The sequence below is a fragment of the Sebastes umbrosus genome, chromosome 10 (genome assembly GCF_015220745.1).
Source record: "Sebastes umbrosus isolate fSebUmb1 chromosome 10, fSebUmb1.pri, whole genome shotgun sequence".
In the NCBI taxonomy this organism is placed as follows: Eukaryota; Metazoa; Chordata; class Actinopteri; order Perciformes; family Sebastidae; genus Sebastes; species Sebastes umbrosus.
In genome coordinates this window covers 34,478,350-34,501,972 of record NC_051278.1, presented here as the reverse complement: position 1 = coordinate 34,501,972, position 23,623 = coordinate 34,478,350, and the positions used below count along the sequence as shown (strand labels likewise).

Genomic DNA, 23,623 nt, shown 5'->3' with positions numbered 1-23,623 from the left:
GTATCGGAGAGCGTTCTGATTTCCATTTGTAGCTCCTTTGTAGTATTGACCAATCACATTTGAACGGGCTTTGGTTGCATGCAGCATCAGAGGAAGAACATCTCAGAACCCATCGGCTATCGTCTGATGATAATTTTGCTTTTTATTAGCTTAAAGATGAAATTTAACTGGCTACTAAACCAGTCATAGACGTCTTCTCTCATCAACTCCATTCTTACTAATCAGACTGTAAACAAAGAGCAGCGCACCTGAGAGGAAGTCTGGCCTGGATATCAGTTATCCGTTACCCGGATAGCTGCTGGCTACACTGAAGCTCACCACATATTGTCTTGTTGTCTGCAGAGGCTCAGTCCGTCGGCGGACCGATAGCCGATGGGTTGTGAGATCGCTCAGAGATGAACCGAGATAAGCAAAAAAAAAAACAGTTGAGTGGAGCCCAGAAACAGTCAAAATTTAGCAAAATTAAAAGCAACATTCTAAAACGATAGTTTCGGTCCTTGATTTTGATTGGGTGAGCCGTTGTAAAATACTCTCTAAACACAGCAGCTGTGACTGCATTACAACAGCATCGCTGCACCTATTAGTCACACTATTGTTTTCAGCCAGGAGACCAGTCTGTCCATTGCTGCTGCCTTGTATCTCTATCCAGAGCTAACAAACTACAACCATCTATGGTAAGTTAACCATGTAACTCTAGCTAGCTTGCATGTTTTATTTTGATTCATGTCTTCATTATTTAAATGAGGTTTCATATTAATACAGAGTCTATTGTCAAAACAAGGTCAACAGAGAATCTATCTGTTGAGGAAGCTGAACTCTTTTAATGTCCAGTGAGAGGGATCTGAGAGTAACTTTTATTGTTCTTTTATTGAAAGTCTTCTAACCTTTTCTTTTATCTGTTGGTTCAGTGGCTTAACCATTAGGACAGGAAACAGCCTGTATAGCATTGTTAAGGTTTGCTCCAAGATTACTGGAGTCCAACAAGAGACTTGTGTTCCCGCTGGAGAATCAGGTGGGTAAAGAAGGGGCTAAAAATATTATCAGCCAACCTTTTCATGTTCTGTCTCCTTGAGTTCTCATTGATGCCTTCAGGCCGCCGGTTATCAGGCACCTTCTGAGGAGAACTAACCGTTACTCCAACTTTTTTATTCCTTCTGCTATCAGGTTATTGAACTCAGACGGGAGTCATTTCATGTAAGACTTTTAACGACAGTTCCCTTATGTGATAAATCATCTTTTCGTTTTCTCTTTTTATTGCCGTTTATAATAGTTTGATTAACTTATCTGCTGTCCTTCACCCACCTCTGGTGGTTCTGTTTTACCTAGATCTGTGCTTGACATGTAATATTTTGGATGTTGCCTGTGTGTTTGTGATGGGGGTAAGCTGTGAATGAATTGCCCTTCTTGGGATCAATAGAAGTTGTCTTAATCTGAATCTAAACCTAATATTTGTATATAATACAGTAGCTTTGGTCACTCAGCTAGTAACCGGGCTACACTCTAATACTGTAAACAGCTATAGGGGGGAAAGGAAGCATGATAGTTAGATAGAGACAACAGCTGACGTGCTGACGTGCTGACGGTAAGCGTATTGCCTCATTTCCGGTTGCCTGTCTTCTGTGTGCTGCTGTGTTCTGTAGCTGCTCTAGCACATCCAGGGCAATATAGTCATATACTCTTCACTACAGCGGCTAATACCCGCTACATTTATATCTACACTAGTTTCTGCTTAAGCACTCACAACTCACTCCTCTTTAGAGACTTAACCACACATATTCAGCTCGGCTAACGCTAGCTGGGCTATCGTATCGTAGCATAACGTAAGCTCAGCAGTAGCTTAGCCGTTAGCGATGGCTTCTCCCTCTCTCCTGCTCTCCTGTTCTCTCTCCCTCTCCTGCTCTCCCCTGCTCTCCTGTTCTCTCTCCTTCTCCTGCTCTCCCCTGCTCTGTGTGTCTTATGTTTAGTTATTCCTCTGCCTCCTTTAGAGCTATGGTACATGTTTAGGTGGAGTGCATTCGCTGCATTGGAGGCGAGGGTTAGCGAGTTAGAAGCCCGGTTCTGCACTTTAGCTTTAGCTTCTTCTGTAGTTAGCCAGCCCCTAGCCGGTGCAGACCGGCCAAGCTTAGCTTCTGCTAGCCGTCCCCCGGCAACCCCTAGCGAGCAGCCGGGAGGCTGGGGACTGTCCGAAGGACGCATAGTCGTACCCTGAAGCCCACGGTTAACCACACCACTTCACGTTTCTAACAGATATTCCCCTCTCAGCGACACACCCGCTGAGAAACCAACTCTGGTTATCGGAGCTCCATTTTGCGGAACGTGAAGTTAGCGAAGTCAGCTGCCTAGTTAATTGCATCCCGGGGGCCAGAGCGGGCGACAGTTGAATCCTTTTGAAACTGCTGGCTAAGGGGATAACGTAATACAGTAAGATTGTTATTCACGTCGGCGGTAATGAAAACCCGGTTTACGTCGATCGGAGGTCACTAAAGTTAATGTCCAATCGGTGTGTGCATATGCAAAAACAGATGTCGGACTCCGTATTTTCTCTGGTCCCCTCCCCAATTTGACCATGACGACATGTATAGCCGCATGAAGTCATTCCACAGCTGGCTGTCGGTGGTGGTGTCCAGCAAACGATGTGGGCTTCATTGACAATTGGAACCCTTTCTGGGAATTCTGGTCTGATTAGGAGAGACGCATTCATCCTACTTTGGATGGTGCAGCTCTCTTATCCAGAAATCTGACCAAGATTGTTGGTGGAGACAAATCCATGACAAACCAGGGGTCATTCCAGGACGCAGAGCTGTAGTCTTACACACTTCTCTGCGCTTCCATTAGAGCAGTTACCCACCAGAGCTTAACCCCAAACCTAACTCAGACTGTGTCTGCCCCATCTAAATTATTAATCAGAAAGTAAACATAAGAGGAGTTAACATAATAATCTAATCAAATCTAACACTAGCACCGCAATAAAGCAACAAAACAGGAGAATTAAATGTGGACTCTTAAAATATCAGATCTCTGTCATCTAAAGCTCTACTAGTAAATGATTTAATATCAGATAATCACATTGTTTATTTGTCTTACTGAAAACCTGGCTGTGTCAGGGAAGAATATGTCAGCCTAAACGAATCCTCTCCCCCGAGTCATATTAATACTCACATTCCTAGACACCGGCCGAGGGAGGTGGAGTTGCAGCCATCTTCGACTCAAGCCTATTAATAAAACCCTAAAAACTAAACTAAATTATAACTCATTTGAAGCCTTGTTCTTAGTCTTTCACACCCAACCTGGAAAGCACTACAGCCAATTTTATTTGTTATAGTGTACCGCGCTCCAGGGGCCCATATTCTGAATTTCTATCTGAATTCTCAGAGTTTCTATCAGGCTAGTCCTGAAAACAGATAAGTCATTATAGTAGGTGATTTTAATATTCATGTGGACGTTGATAATGATAGCCTCAGTACTGCGTTTATCTCTTTATTAGATTCAATTGGTTTCTCGCAGAATGTGCATAAACCCACTCACCGCTTTAACCACACCCTCGACCTTGTTATGTCATATGGCGTTGTGAATGAACATTTAATTGTTTTTCCACAGAACTCTCTTTTATCAGACCATTATTTAATCACTTTTGAATTCTTATTACTAGACTATACACCATTAGATAAAAGTGTGTACACTAGATGTCTATCCGATAGTGTTGTAGCTGAATTTAAGAAGTGATTCCATCAGCATTAAATTCAATACCATGTCTCAATATAACAGAGGACTCGTATGTTAATTTTAGCCCTACCCAATTGATCATCTTGTAGATAGTGCTACAGACTCACTGCGAGTCACACTTGATTCTGTTGCCCCTCTAAAAAAGAGTTAGTAAAACAAGGAGTCAGCTCCATGGTATAACCCTCAAACACGCAAATTAAAGCAGCATCGAGAAACTGGAAAGGATATGGCGTTCCACCAAACAGGAAGAATCTCATTTATTCTGGCAAGATAGTCTTAAAAACATATAGGATGGGCTGCTCTGTGATGCCAGAGCAGCCATTACTCCATCATTAATAGAGAAAAAATAAGAACAACCCAGGTTTCTATTCAGCACTGTAGCCAGGCTGACAGTGAAAGTCACAGCTCTATTGAGCCATGTATTCCTACAACCCTCAGTAGTAGTGACTTCATGAGTTTCTTTAATGATAAAAATCATAACTATTAGAGACAAAATTAATCACCTCCTACCCGTCAACTGGTACCGAATTTATCCTCAAACTTAGGAACCTTAGAAACAGCTGTACAACCTGATATATAGTTAGACTGCTTTTCTCCTATCGATCTCCACAAATTAACCTCACTGATCTCCTCTCTAAATCATCTACCTGTCTCCTGGACCCTATTCCAACTAGAACTGCTAAAAAGAAGTTTTTACCTCTAGTTAGCACCTCTTTTACTGATATGATCAATGTGTCTTTACTAACAGGCTATGTACCACAGTCCTTTAAAGTAGCTGTAAGTAAACCTCTTCCTTAAAAAGCCCACTCTTGATCCAGAGGTCCTAGCCAACGATAGGACCTATATCTAACTTCCCTTTACCTCCAAAATACTCGAGAAAGTAGTTGCCAGTCAGCTGTGTGACTTTCTACAGAACAATCATTTATTCGAAGATTATCAGTCAGGATTTAGAGTGCACCATAGCACAGAGACAGCACTAGTGAAAATTACAAATGACCTTCTAATGGCATCGGACAAAGGACTTGTCTCTGTACTTGTCTTGCTAGATCTCAGTGCTGCTTTCGACACCATTGATCATGACATCCTATTACAAAGACTGGAACATTTAATTGGCATTAAAGGAACTGCACTAAGTTGGTTTAAGTCCTATTTATCAGATCGATCTCAGTTTGTACATGTCAACGATGAGTCCTCCATGTACGCCAAAGTTAGTCACGGAGTTCCACAGGGTTCTGTACTTGGACCAATTCTATTTACCTTATATATGCTTCCCTTAGGCAATGTTATTAGAAAACACTCCATAAACTTTCATTGTTATGCAGATGATACCCAATTATATCTATCAATCAAGCCAGACGAAACAAACCAGTTAACTAAACTTCAAGCATGCCTTAAGGACATAAAAACCTGGATGACCTGCAATTTCCTGATGTTAAACTCAGACAAAACTGAAGTTATTGTACTAGGCCCTGAGCACCTCCGAAACAAATTATCTAATGATATAGTTACTTTAGATGGCATTGCCCTGGCCTCCAGCACCACCATAAGGAATCTGGGAGTTGTCTTCGACCAGGATATGTCCTTTAACTCTCACATAAAACAAACCTCACGGACTGCCTTCTTTCATCTACGTAACATTGCGAAGATCAGGCACATCCTGTGTCAAAATGATGCAGAAAAATTAGTCCATGCATTTGTTACCTCTAGACTCGATTACTGCAATTCCTTATTATCAGGCTGCTCCAATAAGTCTCTTAAGACTCTCCAGTTGATCCAGAATGCTGCAGCACATGTACTGACTAGAACTAGAAAAAGAGATCATATTACGCCTGTATTAGCTTCTCTGCACTGGCTGCCTGTAAAATCCAGAATAGATTTTAAAATCATCCTCCTCACCTACAAAGCGCTAAACGGTCAGGCCCCATCATATCTTAAAGAGCTCATAGTACCCTACTACCCCACTAGAGCACTGCGCTCACAGAATGCAGGGTTACTTGAGGTTCCTAGAGTCTCCAAAAGTAGAATGGGAGCCAGAGCCTTCAGCTATCAAGCTCCTCTTCTCTGGAACCAGCTCCCAGTTTCAGTCCGGGAGGCAGACACCGTCTCTACATTTAAGAGTAGGCTAAAGACTTTCCTCTTTGATAACGCTTATACTTAAGCTGCTATAGGCATAGACTGCCGGGGGACTTCCTATGACACACTGTCATAAGGAACTTCCTATGACACACTGAGCTCCCCTCTCCTTCTGTATATACTCATGTCCCATGTCCATGTTGTTACTAACTTCATTCCTTCCCGGGAGTCCTTGTGCCTCCTTGTCTCGCAGCTAACCGTGGAGCGGGGTCACACCTGGAGTGAGGTCATACCTGGAGCGGGATCACACCGGGAGCGAGGTTATACCTGGAGCATGGGCACACTTGGAGCAGGGTTTCACCTGGATCTTGGTGGTCTCCGGTATTGTGGCTGCATCTGCTGCCGCGTCGGTGCCTGCTTGACACCAACTGCTACCATCCCTAATTAACTACGTCTGTACGAGGGACTACCAATGCTAACGAGGGATTTCCAACACCTAGTGACAATGTGGCAGCCTGGAGAATAACACTTCTCAATCACTGCCAAAGACATCAAGAGCTCCCAGCAAGCATGCTGATGCTGCAGGAACCAACGCACGGGCATTGATCGCAGGGACGTCCCACACCAATACACATGGACGTACTGAGGAGAGATGCTGGACAGTGCTGGCTTTCCGATAGCTGGCTATCTATCCCCCCAGCCGGTCTCGGCAGATGGCCGCCCGCCCTGCGCCCGGTTCTGCTCCAGGTTTCTTCCCAGTAATCGGGGAGTTTTTCCTGGCCACAGTGCGCTTGGTGGATCCTGTTGGGTCTCTAAACTGTGGTGTACGGTCATAGACCTGCTCTATATATAAAGCGTCTTGAGATAACTTCTGTTGTGATTTGACGCTATCAAAAAATAAAATTTATTTGATTTGATTGATTTAGTTGCAGATGGTAGATATACATACAGTATGTGTTTGTAATGCAACCGCAATAAGAGAACTCCTTTTTTCTCTTTAGGTATAGTAGAGCAGTGTTTCCAAACAATATTAGAAGTAGGCTACAATTATTAAAACAATCAGGCTCCCTTGCATGTGGCTCAGAGCTGAACTGCAGACAAAAACTCTTACAGAACAATGAAAGAAATTCTGAAAATTGAATTGACCCAGTTTTGGGGGATGATTAAAAATGCAAAACCTGTCCAGAGTCAAACAGCCCTTTACCAACAAAGAAGAGTGCTGACATGATTTAACAATACTTCAACAATTGCACAGGTTAATGGCAATGTCCAGACAAAATAATATAAATCATCATATTTAAAGGGACTGTTTGTAACTTCTACACAAATAAATCATTGCGGGTCAGTGTCCTATGGTCGCTTCGCGTGGGCTACGCTGTTCATACTCAGACTCCAACACAAACTACAGTGAAGCACCAAAACCTCTTGGTTGTATCTAGTGAAGCCCGTCTGTTAAACAGTGTTGGCCGCGGTCGTAGGACGCGGGGGAGACCGTAGCTTTGGTCTCCAGGACTGAAGTCTCTGCTGTACTCTGCTCCTCTGCTCCTCTGCCTGCCTTCACTCACACACCGCGCTCGTTCTCACTTGCTCTCTCGCTCCACCTCTCACGTGCATGCACGCACACTCCACACTGCAGAAGAGTTAGTTTAGCTCTGAGAATATCTAGTGAATGTACAGTGGACGTTTGAGCAGAAATAACTGCTGCAGCTCCTCCAGACCAACAGAGGTTTCCCGTGTCGTGTCCTGCTGCTGAATGAATAGATGGAGCTCCGGTGTCTCCCCTGTTCCTTTTGACCGCGGTCGGGAGGCCGAAGCAGGAAAACACAGTATCAGCACTGATTCATGGGGAGACCTTCGTCTGGTCAGCTAACATTACTGCCAAGCAGCTGAAATATAGTGTTGACAGATGCTCATTCATGTCTATGTAGATCGAGCACAAGCACGAGCAACAGGACGCTGACTTTCGTTGACTTAACAGCCACAGGTGTCGCTGTTAACAAGCAATTTCTGATAGAAAGAGAGTCCCTTTAAGCATGCTTTCCACTGCATCTGTGTGTTGCTTGGCAGCCGTTCTGCCGCATGTTGCTGAAGAACTACATTTTTTGGCGGAAGAATTTGTTAGCAATAAATTATTGCATTTTTTGTTGCTGTGTATTTCTTTTATGAAACCTCCAGGTCAGTCTTAATTACGCCCCTTAGCTGTTGTAAAATCACTGTAGATCACGGCCTTTCGTGGCCAATTGCTTCATTTACTGTCCAGTTTCCAACATTTACATTGGTTTTGGAACAGCAAAGTTAGTTGTGAAGATTCCTGCAGTCAACAATGACAGCATGCATGTTGTCACAGTTAGCTCCAGGAATCCTCCAGACAGCTCCCTCATTCCTGTCTCATTCCTCTCTTTATTAGTCTTTGTCCATTAGGCTACATTCATTAAGCTGCTGGCTTTTATCCAATACGACTTACAATAAGTGCATTCAAACATTGGGTACAACAAGAAAACTGAATGGGATACCCACAGGGAGACAACGCAGACCCAGTCAGATCAGAAAACTAGAAAGCTGCTGACAGTCAGATGAAAGAAAGAGCAGGAAACACGGGAAGTGGAAACTATTCCAGAGAGAGTCTTATTTATACGAGTTATCAAAGTACTGACAGATGGCATGTCTTGGTCGAGACTTGGTAGAAGACCAAACAGGGCAACAATAACTGCAGTCATGCTTGAATTTTCATCATTTAATATCGCAACCACAGATGGTCCCTATGCCAGGGAGACACTGCTGTGCATGCATCAGTCTGATTTAAGTGTTATTAGTCAAATTTATTATAAAAAAATAATATGTTCATTTGTGACAGCCCTAGTGTAGACAGACCCAGAGCATGTGAGATGGCATATGTTTAAGAATTCTAGATTTTCAATATGTTTGGGACTATTGTTGTTGATCAGCTGGTATTTATTGTATGAGAGCATTCACCTGGGAAGATATTAGCTATGTCCCAATTCATGGGCTTCCACCTTAGAGAGACCATATCCTACAAAAGTTGCAGGCCTTCAAGCAACTACAGGATATGGTACTGAACCAGCACCTCCTTCCCAGTGACAGTCAGCCTCATAGAGACCCAAACTAACGCGCCCTCAAGGACTCTTCATCAACTTGTTTAAGTTGGAACTTTCAAAGACACTTTGACTATAGTTAACAGGGTTAGAGTCCTGGGTAGTTTTCTATAAATGAGCTGACCTCAACTGGTCAATGACATGGTTTGGGAGGATCTACGGTAAAAGGTTATGTTTCATTAAAACTAGGTAAGTCCGTTAGTCAGCCAAGGGCGTCTTCGCACACCCGCCACGACGGGAAGCTTCTCACCTGGCTCGCCTGCGTGCAAAAACCAAAGTAACCTGTGTCCTGGTCAGGGATATGCTCTTTTACCGATGATGCCCGCCTTTGCCAGCCACACGCAGGAAGGACTCCAGAAGTGATGGACAACTTTGCCAAGGCATGCCGTGAATTCTCCCTCACCATCAGCATAAAGACGACTGGTAGTTATGGGTCAAGAGTCATCTCACCACCCACAATCACCATCAATGATGTGACCTCTGACATCAGTGGGTATCTCTGGTATCTAGGGTCCACCATCACCAACAATCTTTCACTTTACCATGAGATCGACGCCAAATGGTAAAGCCGCAACCGTCAAGGGGAATCTAAAACAAGCGCGTATGACCCTGCCAACCACTGCATAGAGTGGCAAATGATCCTCTAAATATTGCCCAACGCAGCCCCCCAAATTCCATTCACATTGGAATCAAGGTTTGAGAGACGCTGCTGGGTGATCCAACAAGCATTACTAACATACTGAGACCTTATCTTAAGGATTTCTAGAGGAGGGAGGGAATGAACTGAGAGGATTGTGAGAATAGACCTTCATCACTGCAGATGAACAAAGCTGCCACACCAGTGAGTACCTTTAATGTGGTGCAGCCCGTGTTAATGTTATGAGTCCACCTCACACATAATTGAAGCCACCAACCTTTGCTGCGCCGTTGTTTGGGTTCTTTAGGGTTGTTTGGGTTTTCCGTGCGGAAGCGGATACTGCTGCTTTTCTTGGGGACTTCCTCTATCACCTGCTCACTGTCCTCCGTCCATCATATTCTCCCTCAGCCTGCTGGAGGGATTCAACATGTCCTCCCAGCCCAGACGGAGTTTCCTGTCCATCATTTTGAACCACTGGGGTTCTGGTTCAGCTGCAGGAGGTTCTGTGGTAGCAGCAGCAGACTGGTACTCTCGGTTCAAACATAGTCCACATTATCCTAATTGATAAAAAAAATTGATTAAAAAACTAGTCCTAATATCTTTAAAAATAAGTCTACTGATGCTTTAGTCAATGGCAAGAAACACGTTGTTATTGATAGGGCGGTAACCAATAGCAACTATATCAAGTATTTGCACCACCTTTTCAGTTTGGTCCAGTTCAGTAATCTCCAGGTTTTCCAAGGTAGATGTTGACTAACTCTGCCCTCCTCCTCCTCCTTCTCTCCTCCTCGTCTCTCTTCCTGATTCCATCTTCATCTCCTTCTCTAGTTTTTCCTTCATCCTTACAACTTTCTGATGAGGGGCTCTGCTCCTCCAGAGGGGCCCTCGTGGTCCCACAGGCCAGTAACGCTGTGTGCGCGGCGCACTACACACACACACACACACACACACACACACACGCACACACACACCACACACACACACACACACACACACACACAGACACACACACACACACACACACACACACAAACACACATGAACTCAGATGTGGGGAGGCAGGCTGAGGTGCTGGCTACAGAGGAGTTATTCTTCAGCATACCACTCCTCTCACAGCGTGAGGAGAGTTCAGGGCAGCTGCTCTGTCTGCTCTTTATTGGATTTGGTGAAGTTTATTGGAGATAGGTCTACCAAACCAAGTTAAGAGGTGAAATGTTTAAAAATATAAGGACATGGGTCACCTTTGTGTGGCATGTCCATGCCTATCTTTTGCTATAACACAAATCTGGGGAAAATACTGGAAGTCTCCCTACAATACACGCGTTTGAATGCAAGCTGTCCTAAGAAGTGTACAGTTTTACCTACTTTATCTTTACTTTTTATGTAAAGTTACTTTTGACAACAATGTCAAGAAGTTCAGGAAGAAGGTTAGCCTAACATGGCACAAGTAACAAGTAACATCAGCTATAGTTAACACTGCTTAGCTAGTATAGCTAACGTTAGCCTAACAGTGGTGAAACAAGTAACATCAGCTAAGTTAACGTAGCTAACGATGGTAGTGGCTGAGACACCGTCTAGGGCAGGGGTCAGCAAACTCTTTAGCCCCTCACCAGGGGCTCCCTGTGGATTTTTAGAAATGGAAAATGAATAACTGTTTTTTGTTTACATTTTCATTTTTATTTATCATTGTTTGTAGGTCTATGGTACGACGGTACAACGGAGTATTAGGGCCCGATGAGGAAAAAAAAATAAATCTAAGATTTCGAGAATAAAGTCATAATATAATAAAGTCATAGGTTTATGAGAAAAAAAGTTGTAGTATTATGAGAATAAAGTAATAATATTATAAAGCAGTAATTTTACGTGTTATTTTCTTCTTTTCTCATAAAGTTATGACTTTATTCTCGTAATATTATGAATTTTTTCTGATAAATTTATGACTTTAATCACGTTATATTATGACTTTTTACACGTAAAGTTATGACTTTATTCTCCTTATATTACCGCTTTTTTCTCCTAAAGTTTATGAACTTTATTCTCGTAATATTACGACTTTTTCTTGTAATGTTATGACTTTATTCTGAAAATCTCAGATTTTTTTCCCTCAGTGTGGCCCTAATACTTCGCAGTAGATTTGCACTTTGGCCCTCACTGCATTAGACTTACAGTATATACTATATACTTAGACTATAAACTGTGTTACCTTCATCACAATGCTCAAATGTTTTGGCGGCTTCAGACATTTTTTTTTTTTTTGTTGCCTAAATTGGCTCTTTGATAGTAAAGGTTGCTGACCCCTGGTCTAGGGGCTGCAGCGGTCCCACAGACTAAATTAAATCAACTGTGATGTTATTGTGAATTATTACACGGCTGTGTTGAATACTAGATTCTGATTGGTCCCGATTTCTCTATAACTATATAGAGACTATAACAGACTTGCTATGTATAACAGACCGTTGCTATGTATAACAGGGGCCGTAATTGCTCCTAACTAGAGCAACCTAATGACCACGAAGTAAACATCATTCAGTCGGCATCACCAACAGAACAGGTCCAAGTGTCTACTAACCGCGTCAACTGGTGACTCTGGCCAAACAAATGGTGGTTGCTCGTAGTGAACGGTATGTATGTGTCCTCATAAAGGCCGTCAATTTGACTTTAATTTTAAAATAAATACTCATCTGTGTCTATCTACGCTGACCATTTCTGTGAGTTACTGCGATGAGCCACGGATGCATTCGGCTGAAAGTCACCAGCTAACACGGTTAGCAGTCAGCCAGCACCGCTACATGGTGGAACACACACACAGCGGTTGCTTGATTTGTCTATAGTAAACATCTGGACAGCGGTACATTGGAGCAGTGGTTCTCAACTTGAGGGTCGCAATACAATTTCTGGGGGTCGCCAAACAGTTGTGGAGAAAAAATAAATAACATATTTTAGACTGGGGAATGTTTTTTTTATGGACTTGCATTTTTATATAGTGCCTTTGGTCTTCACCCATTCACACACACATTCATACAGTGATATCAGAGGCTGCCATACAAGGAGCAGACCTGCCGATCAGGATCTGATCTAAATACTCATTCACACAGCGATGGCTCAGCCTCGGGAGCAGTTTGGGGTACAGTATCTATCCTCCGCTTAGTGGACGACCTGCTCTACTCCTGAACCGCAGCAAAGCAGCACTGGCTATTTCTGCCATGGTTGATGGTCGTTGTTGGTATCTACATGGGTATCTGCGGTCAAACTTGCGCAAGTAACACAAGGCAAAGATTTGCTTGGCGTTTGGTGTGAACACAGAATAACTGTAAAACTTTACAGGTGGGTATAGGCTATCTTGAAAAGTGAAAAGGTGGCCGATTATGCCCTTGTTGCTTTCACCATGAATGAAATCTTTAACGTGTACTTGCTTACTGTTTGTGGAGCTATAACCATCACTGTAATGACTGTAAATACTAACTGACCATGAGCAGGGATCTGTGGAAGAACAGAGCCAGCAGCTGAAGAAGATCATATCTGATGTAATTATCGGTCTTCTCCACGCCCAGAATGCGATGGTGGGAAGTAGGGGTTTGTCTTCATTTAAAGTCATCTCATAAACACTGTTCCAAGGAAAGAATCCAAACTGGAAAAGGTATTTCACCACCACCATCACCTGGAAAGAGAAGAGCACAACAAAACCCCAGTCAAACAGAGAAGGAACAGTACACATGCTGTCAGTAACATATGGAAGGTTGTGAACTTTATAATAGTGTAAGTCTGCCTTTCATTATGCCATAGCAGGCCTCCCTGAATATAATTATTAGATTATTTACAAAATCTAGTAGAGTTGTAAGCCATAAAATCAAAAATGAGCTGAAAGAGGCTAAAAAGCTCTGTAGAGTTGAGGGGAACTGCAGAGTTGGGGCGCGTCACTTTGCCCCCTTTCACATAACACTGTCAATTCATCACTTTGGATATAACATATTTATTAATGTCTTGTATGTATTTATTAATTTAATATTGAATGAAATGGCGTTGCTGTTGTTGCCTCAGCCACACTATTCACTCAGAAGCACAAGTTATGTGTCCTATAAAAACCAACAGAAAGATATATAAGAGATGTATACCAATATGTGAATAGAGCTGCAGAGTTGGTGATGATCCATTGTGAGTTTGTCACAGAGTCATCTGACAGGTTCATATAAAGAATATTGATTGGCATATCTTTAAAGGTGAGAGTGGTTCTGTTTTGCCCCTCAGGGCCACCGGTGCTTTGGCATTCTTTGGCATGCCTGTGATGGTTTATGGTACATGTGTGTTCATACCTCTGTGTAGACTATAGCAGTCATCCAAAACCTCTTGGTTGGTCTTGGAACAGACAACAAAGCCCATAGGAAGACCAGTATGGGGAGGACCAGTGATATGGCAGAGGCACTGACCACGTTGTTTAACACTAAGATAAAATAACAGACGAGCTCAGAGTTGGCTGCTAAAAGGTTGTACATGGCAAACAGCAGCTTCAGCAGGCGGTTCTGGCCGTTATAGAACTCTCGGCTCTGTTCTAGCTCCTCAATGAAGAACTGCCTGCAGAGAGAGAGGAGGAAGTCACAACCATTGTATTCATTTTTCATGGTATTCATCACCAGTCGGTCAGTAACTGAAATAAAACAATAGTTTTCCCTTAACACATTCATGACATAAACATGATGGTATTACTGCTGCTGTGAAACCATGGTGGCCACTGGCCCTGTGGATCATTGTTGGCCTTCTATAGTCATGAGTATAAGTATGTACCGGTCTCCCAGCAGCTCGCTGGCTGTTCTGGAGTGTCTGTGTTGTTGTTTGGATGGAACTGGTACCAGCTCCATGCTGCTGGATGGGGGTTCTGGACTCAAAAGGTTCCGGTGCTGTTGAGCCTCGGCCTGGGGGTAGACCGCCCCGTCACACCCATGCTGTCCACCTCAAGGCAGCTGAAGAGAGTGATTCAAACACACAGACACATCAAATTTACACCAAAGCTGAGAAACTGAGGATCTAAAGCCTCCTAACTGCCACCCTATGAAATCAGACAAACACACCATTAACTATTCTTAGGTCGGGTTCACACCTAAAGGTCCGGTTTCCTGAATAAAACCAATCCAGAGATTGTAAACAAAACTCAGGTGGTGTAAATGTCTTTGGATTATTGGTCAGGCAGTTGGCAGGTAGGGAGGACAATAGAGACAATAAACAGCTCCTATTTCTAGCTGGATATGGTAAATCATGGAGCACCGTCAGATTCTGTTCATGTTGGTGTTGATCTGGAGCGCATATCAGCACACTTTAGTAGAGACAGCAGGTATTTAATTTATTAATGCAGGTATTTGAAGGAAGACACTGTCATCATCTTCAGCCATATGTTAAAAGAGGCATCTCACTTCGTCGTGAGTCCAGGTTTGTCCTCTGCCCCTCGACATTTTGCTAGCAAATGCGCTAATAGCCACCGATAACCAAAAACAGAAAAAGGAAATGTTCTTTTAACCAATGAAATGACGCATTAAATGGTACACTTCCTGTGATTGGTTCGAACGGTGTTTCACACCAGAAACAAACCGCTCCAGAGTTTCAATTGACAGCGGACCGAGGCGGACTAGGGAGTGGTTGTTTTGGTCCCTCACCAGGGTTCGATTCCTGCGTTCACCACCAACCCAAACAAACCGCACCAAGGGGGTAAACGCTCCAGGGTTCTGTTCAACCGGACTAAACAAGGCTGGTGTGAACGTGCCCTTAGAGCTTACCAGTAGTGACACTAAACATGTACAGTTTGTCCTGAGGATCAAAAGGTAATGACAAAAACATAGAGGATTCATTCTTTATGAACATGCTCAGTAAATTCCATGGCAATTAACACATTCAGCACAAGAGCGTCCATGTTTGAATAAGGACTAGCTCTCATTACATCACCTAAAGCTATGCAGGCTCATACCAGGGTGTGGAACCACATTCACAGCATGATGTGCTCTAGGAGTAGTGTTTCTAATCCATATGTATGTGGTTGGTAAATAGAAGACACAACACTAACCTGTATCTGGTGGAGTCTCCAACATTCTCATCCAAACACGTCTCGAATGTGGGACTCTCACTGCCTGAGACACCCTGCTCATCTGTGGAGGCTGCTGCTGCATGATGCTGCCAGTCAGAGGGAGGACAGACACAACTTAGAGAGTGTTCAATTCCAAAAATCAGTGTTTGTTCAACAACAAACTCTGTGTTGTGTTTACTTGCTGTATCTTGTGTATGATGAAGTAGCGTTCATTGCACAGGACAGTAGACGTTTCTCTGTACTGTTTAGTCAGCAGGTTGAGCCACTGAGTCAGTCCATCCACCATGGCTAGAACTACGGCCAATAAGAAGCGCAGGATATCCAAGATCCTCTGAACCATTTCACCGTGACCTGCAGCACACAGACAGGGTAGATGCAGGGAGAGGAGAGGAGAAGAACAGGAAACTTATACTTTTCCTATACAGTACTTACAGGGACTTCTGGGACTAGACTGGAAAAATGTCACTTCACAAAAACACTGAAATTTGACATGTTCGGTGATTGTGTACTACATGTATATTTGTGTTAGGATATAATTTGAATAGTAATTAGACAAATAGATGTTCTAAACAGTGTATTTGTAAATGTATGTAAAATGGGAATTACAGTTTGCTGCCAAATATTCTCACATTTCTACTAGTTCTGTCTCATAAATCATGTTTTATAATAACAGCAAAATAGGTGTGCTGTTGCATACTGTTATCTGTTATCTGTCTAATGAATAGGGCTAACCCAACCTAATAACGTTGACAGTCTGAACCATCAAGGCAAAAGTGAATATGACTCACGTACTCCCGCTCACTGCTTGACCCCTGCTAAACTAGGGCCAAAGGTTTTGCCCTTTCAGAACATTTTTAAAAGTTTTGGGCACCCTGGACTTCTAACCCCCAAAAAGACACAACTAAACCACACTGTTAACCATCACACCAAACCAACTAAACCACACTGTTAACCATCACACCAAACACAACTAGACCACACTGTTAACCATCACACCAAACACAACTAACCCCACTGTTAACCATCATACCAAACACAACTAGACCCACTGTTAACCATCATACCAAACACAACTAGACCACACTGTTAACTATCATACCAAACACAACTAGACCACACTGTTAACCATCATACCAACACAACTAGACCACACTGTTAACCATCATACCAAACACAACTAGACCACACTGTTAACCATCTCACCAAACACAACTAGACCACACTGTTAACCATCATACCAAACACAACTAGACCACACCATCAACCATAATACCAAACACAACTAGACCACACCATCAACCATCATACCAAACACAACTAGACCACACCATCAACCATAATACCAAACACAACTAGACCACACTGTTAACCATCATACCAAACACAACTAGACCACACCATCAACCATCATACCGAACACAACTAGACCACACTGTTAACCATCATACCAAACACAACTAGACCACACTGTTAACCATCATACCAAACACAACCTAGACCACACCATCAACCATCACACCAAACACACTAGACCAGACTGTTAACCATCATACCAAACACAACTAGACCACACTGTTAACCATCATACCAAACACAACTAGACCACACTGTTAACCATCACACCAAACACAACTAAACCACACTGTTAACCATCACACCAACACAACTAGACCACAATGTTAACCATCACACCAAACACAACTAGACCACACTGTTAACCATCATACCAAACACAACTAGACCACACTGTTAACCATCATACCAAACACAACTAGACCACACCATCAACCATCATACCGAACACAACTAGACCACACTGTTTAACCATCATACCAAACACAACTAGACCACACCATCAACCATCATACCAAACACAACTAGACCACACTGTTAACCATCACACCAAACACAACTAGACCACACTGTTAACCATCATACCAAACACAACTAGACCACACTGTTAACCATCACACCAAACACAACTAAACCACACTGTTAACCATCACACCAAACACAACTAGACCACACTGTTAACCATCACACCAACACAAACTAGGACCACACTGGTTAACCATCACACCAAACACAACTAGACCACACTGTTAACCATCATACCAAACACAACTAGACCACACTGTTAACCATCATACCACACACAACTAGACCACACCATCAACCATCATACCGAACACAACTAGACCACAACTGTTAACCATCATACCAAACACAACTAGACCACACTGTTAACCATCACACCAAACACAACTTAAACCACACTGTTAACCATCACACCAAACACAACTAGACCACACTGTTTAACCATCACACCAAACACAACTAGACCACACTGTTAACCATCACACCAAACACAACTAGACCACACTGTTAACCATCATACCAAACACAACTAGACCACACCATCAACCATCATACCGAACACAACTAGACCACACTGTTTAACCATCACACCAAACACAACTAGACCACAATGTTAACCATCACATCAAACACAACTAGACCACACTGTTTAACCATCATACCAAACACAACTAGACCACACTGTTAACCATCATACCAAACACAACTAGACCACACTGTTAACCATCATACCAAACACAACTAAACCACACTGTTAACCATCATACCAAACACAACGAGACCACACTGTTAACCATCATACCCAAACACAACTAGACCACACCTTCAAACCATCATACCAAACACAACTAGACCACACTGTTAACCATCATACCAAACACAACTAGACCACACTGTTAACCATCATACCAAACACAACTAAACCACACTGTTAACCATCACACCAAACACAACTAGACCAAACTGTAACCATCATACCAAACACAACTAGACCACACTGTTAACCATCATACCAAACACAACTAGATCATACCATCAACCATCATACTGAACACAACTAAATTTGAAGTTCCTAAATGAAATAGCTTTTCAAGTTCTGCTCCGGAAATGAAAGCGTGACACCTGAACGGACGGAAGGACAGACGGACGGACACGCAGAGCGCTATATACCAGCCTGACTATGTTGTCACGGGGGTATAATCAACTCAGTCGTAAGGCTAATTGTTCTGGGCTTTATGATGCCCAACAGAATTGTTTAGGCTCTTGTTAAGTGCTGAATACCAATAATAATTATAATATTTACTGAATACACAACCATTCAATTTTCAAGACAAATTTTAAGCAAACTTTGAAATTACTCAAATAAGAAATGCAAATTAGACACATTTCCATCAACTGGTTTGGAGCGAAATAAACTGGGCTACAGTGTAGTTTGGTAAATTTGCTATAATACGCATGACTGTAATCCTCCAGGTAAACAGAGTAGAAGAAGTAGAGGTCGAAAACCGGAATAAAACAAGCCGCCTTGGCTGATCTAACTTTCTATGAGATCTTCGGGAATTTGTTTCAATTAGGTAAGATTCTAGTTCTTTCATGTCAGCTACTATCGGCCATGTTTCATGCTGTCCGGAGACGAAGACAAGAGGTGCATCTCATTCCTGTTTTTTTGCCTCCTCGTCTCCTCGCTCCTCAATCCTCTGGCTGTGACCCGGAAATCGATCTCAGCGCTCCATCTTGAAGGACATCCCGATTCTTAAAATGCATCTCGAGGAGCAAGGATCGAGGAGGGTTGAGCGAGGATACACCGGTGCATCCTCCAGTGTATCCTCCAGTGTATCCTTCACGGAAGTTTTTTACCGACCGACACGCCCACCTTATTGGATATCAGTTATTGATTGGACGCTGCGCCGATAGGACTGATCTGATACACGTCAACATCACTGGAGTTTTATACCGGAGTGAAGACAGATCACAGATTAAACGTTTTATATTTTAGTTGTCTTCTGATTCCACCATCTAGATAAAATCTGTGTTAAATGTAGGTGTGAACTGTATGTTGTGAACAGTGTTAACTGTAGGTGTGAACAACAGACGGACCATGTTGATGGTAAAGTGTTCCAGCAGCAGAAGGACCTGCAGTATCTCTGCTTCACACAATGCGGCTGAAGGAGTCTGACCACTGAAGGAGCCCTTATAAGAACTGACAACAAACAGGACCTCAAACAACTTTTCTGCATTTATTAGAAAGAGTTTTCTTTTGATGATCTGTTGTTTCCCCCGTTAACTTTTGTTAAGTATACAGTTAAAGTCAGAGAGAGAAGGAGGGTCTGTCTTTTACAACTTTTACGTAATTTATCCTCATTTTCCATTCAGTCACATGAGGCTGATAATTCCTGAGCGTCGGGTTTGATATGAGTTACATCATTTCAACTTTCCTTGAAACATTCAGCCTAATACATAACTTCTACTATCAGAATATCAATAACTACAGACGCTAATAATGAATAAATAATATAAAGATATTGTGCCAGTAGAGATGGTTCCTGGTCCTCTAAGCAGGACTCAGTCCACAGTAGAAATACAGACTGCAGCTGTTATCATGTGCAGGTGTTTGTTAAACAGGTAACAGGCTACAGAGAAAACACTGCTGCTCTGCCACTGAGAATAACTGAGTGTCTTTATTAGTACTATTAGATCAGTTCAGACACAAACTCCATCTAAAGTCTCTACAGCTGTAAAGCCGACTGACAGCTGATCCAGCTGTGATCATCTGCTGCTGTCATCAGAAACGGACGTCGCTTCATGTGATGCTTCAGAGGAAAGGACGTCTCATGTCTCTAAAAACACTATTTCCTGTCTACCTCTCTCCTCGTGTCTCTTCCTCGCTCCCTCTCCACTCCCATCTCCCGTGGGCGGGAATAAGAAGCGATAAGAGGAATCGAAGAGTCGAGGAGAGGAATATGGCCTGTATAAAATCAGAAATGGGAAAGGCCTAGCATTCCCGTAAAATGGGAATATCTGAGAAGACGCCGACAGCCAGAAACAGCTGATTTACCAACACGCGTTTTCCATAACCCCACAACAATGTGAACCTACCAGACTCCTGTTCCTCGGGCTCCTCCTCCTGAAGGCGAGGTCCTCAAACACATCATTGTCTCCACAACCTACACACACAAACACACACCACACAAACATCCCCCACACAAACACACACCACACACACGCACACACACAGTTAGTCTTTATGAGTGGTAAGTGGTATTTATGCATTTAAGATAAGATAAAATAAGATGAACCTTTATTAATCCCCGGAGGGAAATTCAGGTGTCAAAGCAGCAACATCAGCAAACAGAGTGAAACACAGGAAAGGTAAAGGTATACACAAATTATAAAAACAATACTATAGATATAAAAGATACAGAGTGAATGGGTGAACATAGTGTGTGCAGTCCGTCAATAAATAAATGTAGTATGTGCAATAAATAAATGTAAGTCTTAGGTTGGATTATATTTAACTTTATTGACATTGTGACAACACAATGTAGTTGCAGTAGCATCGAACCAGAAGTGCGAAAACCGTGGTGCAGAGTTCAGCAAGGTGATGGATGAGGGGAAAAAGCTGCACCTGAGCCTGCTGGTCCCGGAACGGAGAGTCCTGTAGCGCCTCCCAGAGGGAATGAGGGCCAGCAGTGAGAGGTGTCCCTGACCATGATGTGCTCCGATTACTTGTGCTGGACAGCCTCAGTGTCGGAGAGTGTAGCACTGGTGATGTGATGGGCGGTTTTCACCACCCTCTGCAGTGCTTGTGGTCCTGAGACAGATCAGTTGCCATAACATACTGTGCTGCTGGTTAGGATACTCTCGATGGTGCGGTGATAGAAGTTCAACAGAATCCAGAGAGAAGAGACGGTGGTGAGCCTTCTTCACCAGGGTCCATGTGTTGAGGGTCCAAGATAGGTCCTCCGAGATGCGGGGACACCCAGAAACTTAAAGCTGGCGACCCCCGCTCAAACATCTGTCCCGTGATACGGATAGGGGTTGCATTTGATCTTAAATGAGCTCTTTGGTCTCTTCCGTTGAGGGACAGGTGCTGGACCATCCCTACCTGTAGGCTGACTCATCTCTGTTAGGTCATAAAGAAGTAGGTGGGCTGCGGTGACTAGCCTTTTTTAGCTGGCCTGGATCAGTGTGTGGTTTGGTCAATGTTGTGTCGCGGGCTCCACCCACTGTACCCATAGAGGCCAGTAGAGGGCGGAGACTGTGTGAGTTAGAATGAAGGTTACGATATAACCCTAGTTCTATAAGCACAGGGGGAGCCCTCTACCAAGGAGGCCCTGTTGCTCCTGCTCCGCCTGCTGAAGAGGGCGTGGGATGACTGACAGCGGTGGACGCTGTCTTATATACTGTGGGGTTCGCACGTATTCAGCTAGGCAAATCCTGATTAACCGGCTACGTTCATGCAAAGTTCACTGGCCTTCGTTCTTTTAAGCTTAGCATTAGTACCCGGTGGGATATATACTGCTGTCTGGGCAGATAGAGAGGTCTAGGCTACACTTAACCATGAGATATTCTAGGTTAACAGAGCAATGACTCTCCATTGTAGCAGTGTCTGAGAACAGACCCCAACACTGGTCTTACTGGAGTCATCTGCTCTTCTATCTACCCAGAAGGATGTAGCGCCCTATTAGCTCAATGGTGGGGTCGGGAATGTCGTTGCTGAGCCGTGTTTTCATAGAAATCATGATGTTGCATTCCATAATCCTTTTGTGAGTGATGATCCAGAGACTGTGCATTGGTGAGGAAAATGCTGGGTGGGGATAGCAGATAAGGAGTTAGCATTAGCTTAGCCCTCCTCTCTTGCCCCGCTTGTTTACAGACTCGACGCCGCCTGCAAGCACTTCCGAGCTGGTAGCCTCCGATGTTTTGGCGATTTCTGGAGTGATTAAATATGAATATGAATGTGATAAAACTGATTACTTTTATTGTGTAGTCCAAAGGGGGTTGTGATTAGTCCCTTATGATGACTGTGAGTGACGTATACAGTATGCTCCTGCTGGAGTCTGCGTCTCTAGAGTGCTGATAGGTAGCCTTTAAGTAGCTGATTGAAATGTGTGTTTGTGGGTAGATTTAGATGGCTCAGTTTACTACATCGCATTTCGTGAAAGTATTTAGAATCCTGCGTTAGATCTCACTTTATTTTCTTCCTTTCTGCAAAGGATTAACAAAAGGAATACAGACGCTTGCTGTTTGTGAAAGGAAGGACGCGACTACCAGCTCGTATGAATGTGTAGACATACCTCTTTGTGAAGTAAATAAAAGAATTAATAAATCCTGCTTTGTGATGTAACGAAATGGAAATGCAAAATGTAAGCGTGTTACGCGCTACACACAGTGCCAAGTACGTTTCATAATGTTTTCGGATGGAAGCAAGCTAAGCAAAAGGCATGTTAGGTCTTGAAAGACGTGTGTGTAAATAAATGCAACTCAAAACAGCAGAGAAGGTTGCATGGAGTGAGAGGATAAACTCAACAAAGATGAAGTCAAATGACCCAACAACCGCTGAAGGCAGAGTATCTTTTAGAGAGGTAAACTTGGAGTATTTCACAAGGCAACTTAACGGAACAAAAGCTTTTGATTATGAATATGAAGATGTTGATCATAGTCGATGAATATATGGCCATGCTTCAACAAGCTGTTGGCAGAATTTAATCTGTGAGCCCAGAGTGATGAATTTCATTACCTTTCTAGAGGAAGCTGGAAACATGGAAAAAGAACAAAGCACACAATGAAGAGTTGAACCACTGGACAGTCAACGGCATCATCAACATCTTCAAAGGCACTTCTGCTGCCAAGTTAACCATCTGCTGAAAAGGCAGCTGTGGAGCCTCGATCTGCTGCTTTAAAGGGCATACACGCCTTACAGCGGAGGAAACTATTACAAAATCAAAGATGGAAAAAGTGGAACTGGATGCACAAATAGCGGCAGTGGATGGCAAGGATGAGGCTGAGCCACATGGGGATGGTATCCAATGCCAACTACGAGGAAAGCAAGCAAGATAGAAACTGCGGAACCTACACTTACTGAAAACCTCTGCCTTTGGAATATATTCAACTGGCTACTGAACCAAAGGA

General features: G+C 43.2%; 1 protein-coding gene across 1 annotated transcript in view; it reads right to left on the bottom strand.

Moving 5' to 3' along the window:
• Positions 1–23,623, bottom strand: part of piezo1 (piezo-type mechanosensitive ion channel component 1) — a 175,050-nt gene that overhangs the window by 23,828 nt on the left and 127,599 nt on the right. The window contains 17 exon segments of the mRNA XM_037781514.1: positions 9,824–9,929; positions 9,931–9,981; positions 9,983–10,009; positions 10,012–10,076; positions 10,215–10,326; positions 10,328–10,426; positions 10,428–10,449; positions 11,548–11,552; positions 13,014–13,103; positions 13,106–13,204; positions 13,857–14,115; positions 14,326–14,434; positions 14,437–14,501; positions 15,593–15,699; positions 15,792–15,964; positions 20,588–20,629; positions 20,632–20,655. Of these exon segments, the coding sequence (XP_037637442.1) occupies positions 9,824–9,929; positions 9,931–9,981; positions 9,983–10,009; positions 10,012–10,076; positions 10,215–10,326; positions 10,328–10,426; positions 10,428–10,449; positions 11,548–11,552; positions 13,014–13,103; positions 13,106–13,204; positions 13,857–14,115; positions 14,326–14,434; positions 14,437–14,501; positions 15,593–15,699; positions 15,792–15,964; positions 20,588–20,629; positions 20,632–20,655 (1,455 nt within the window).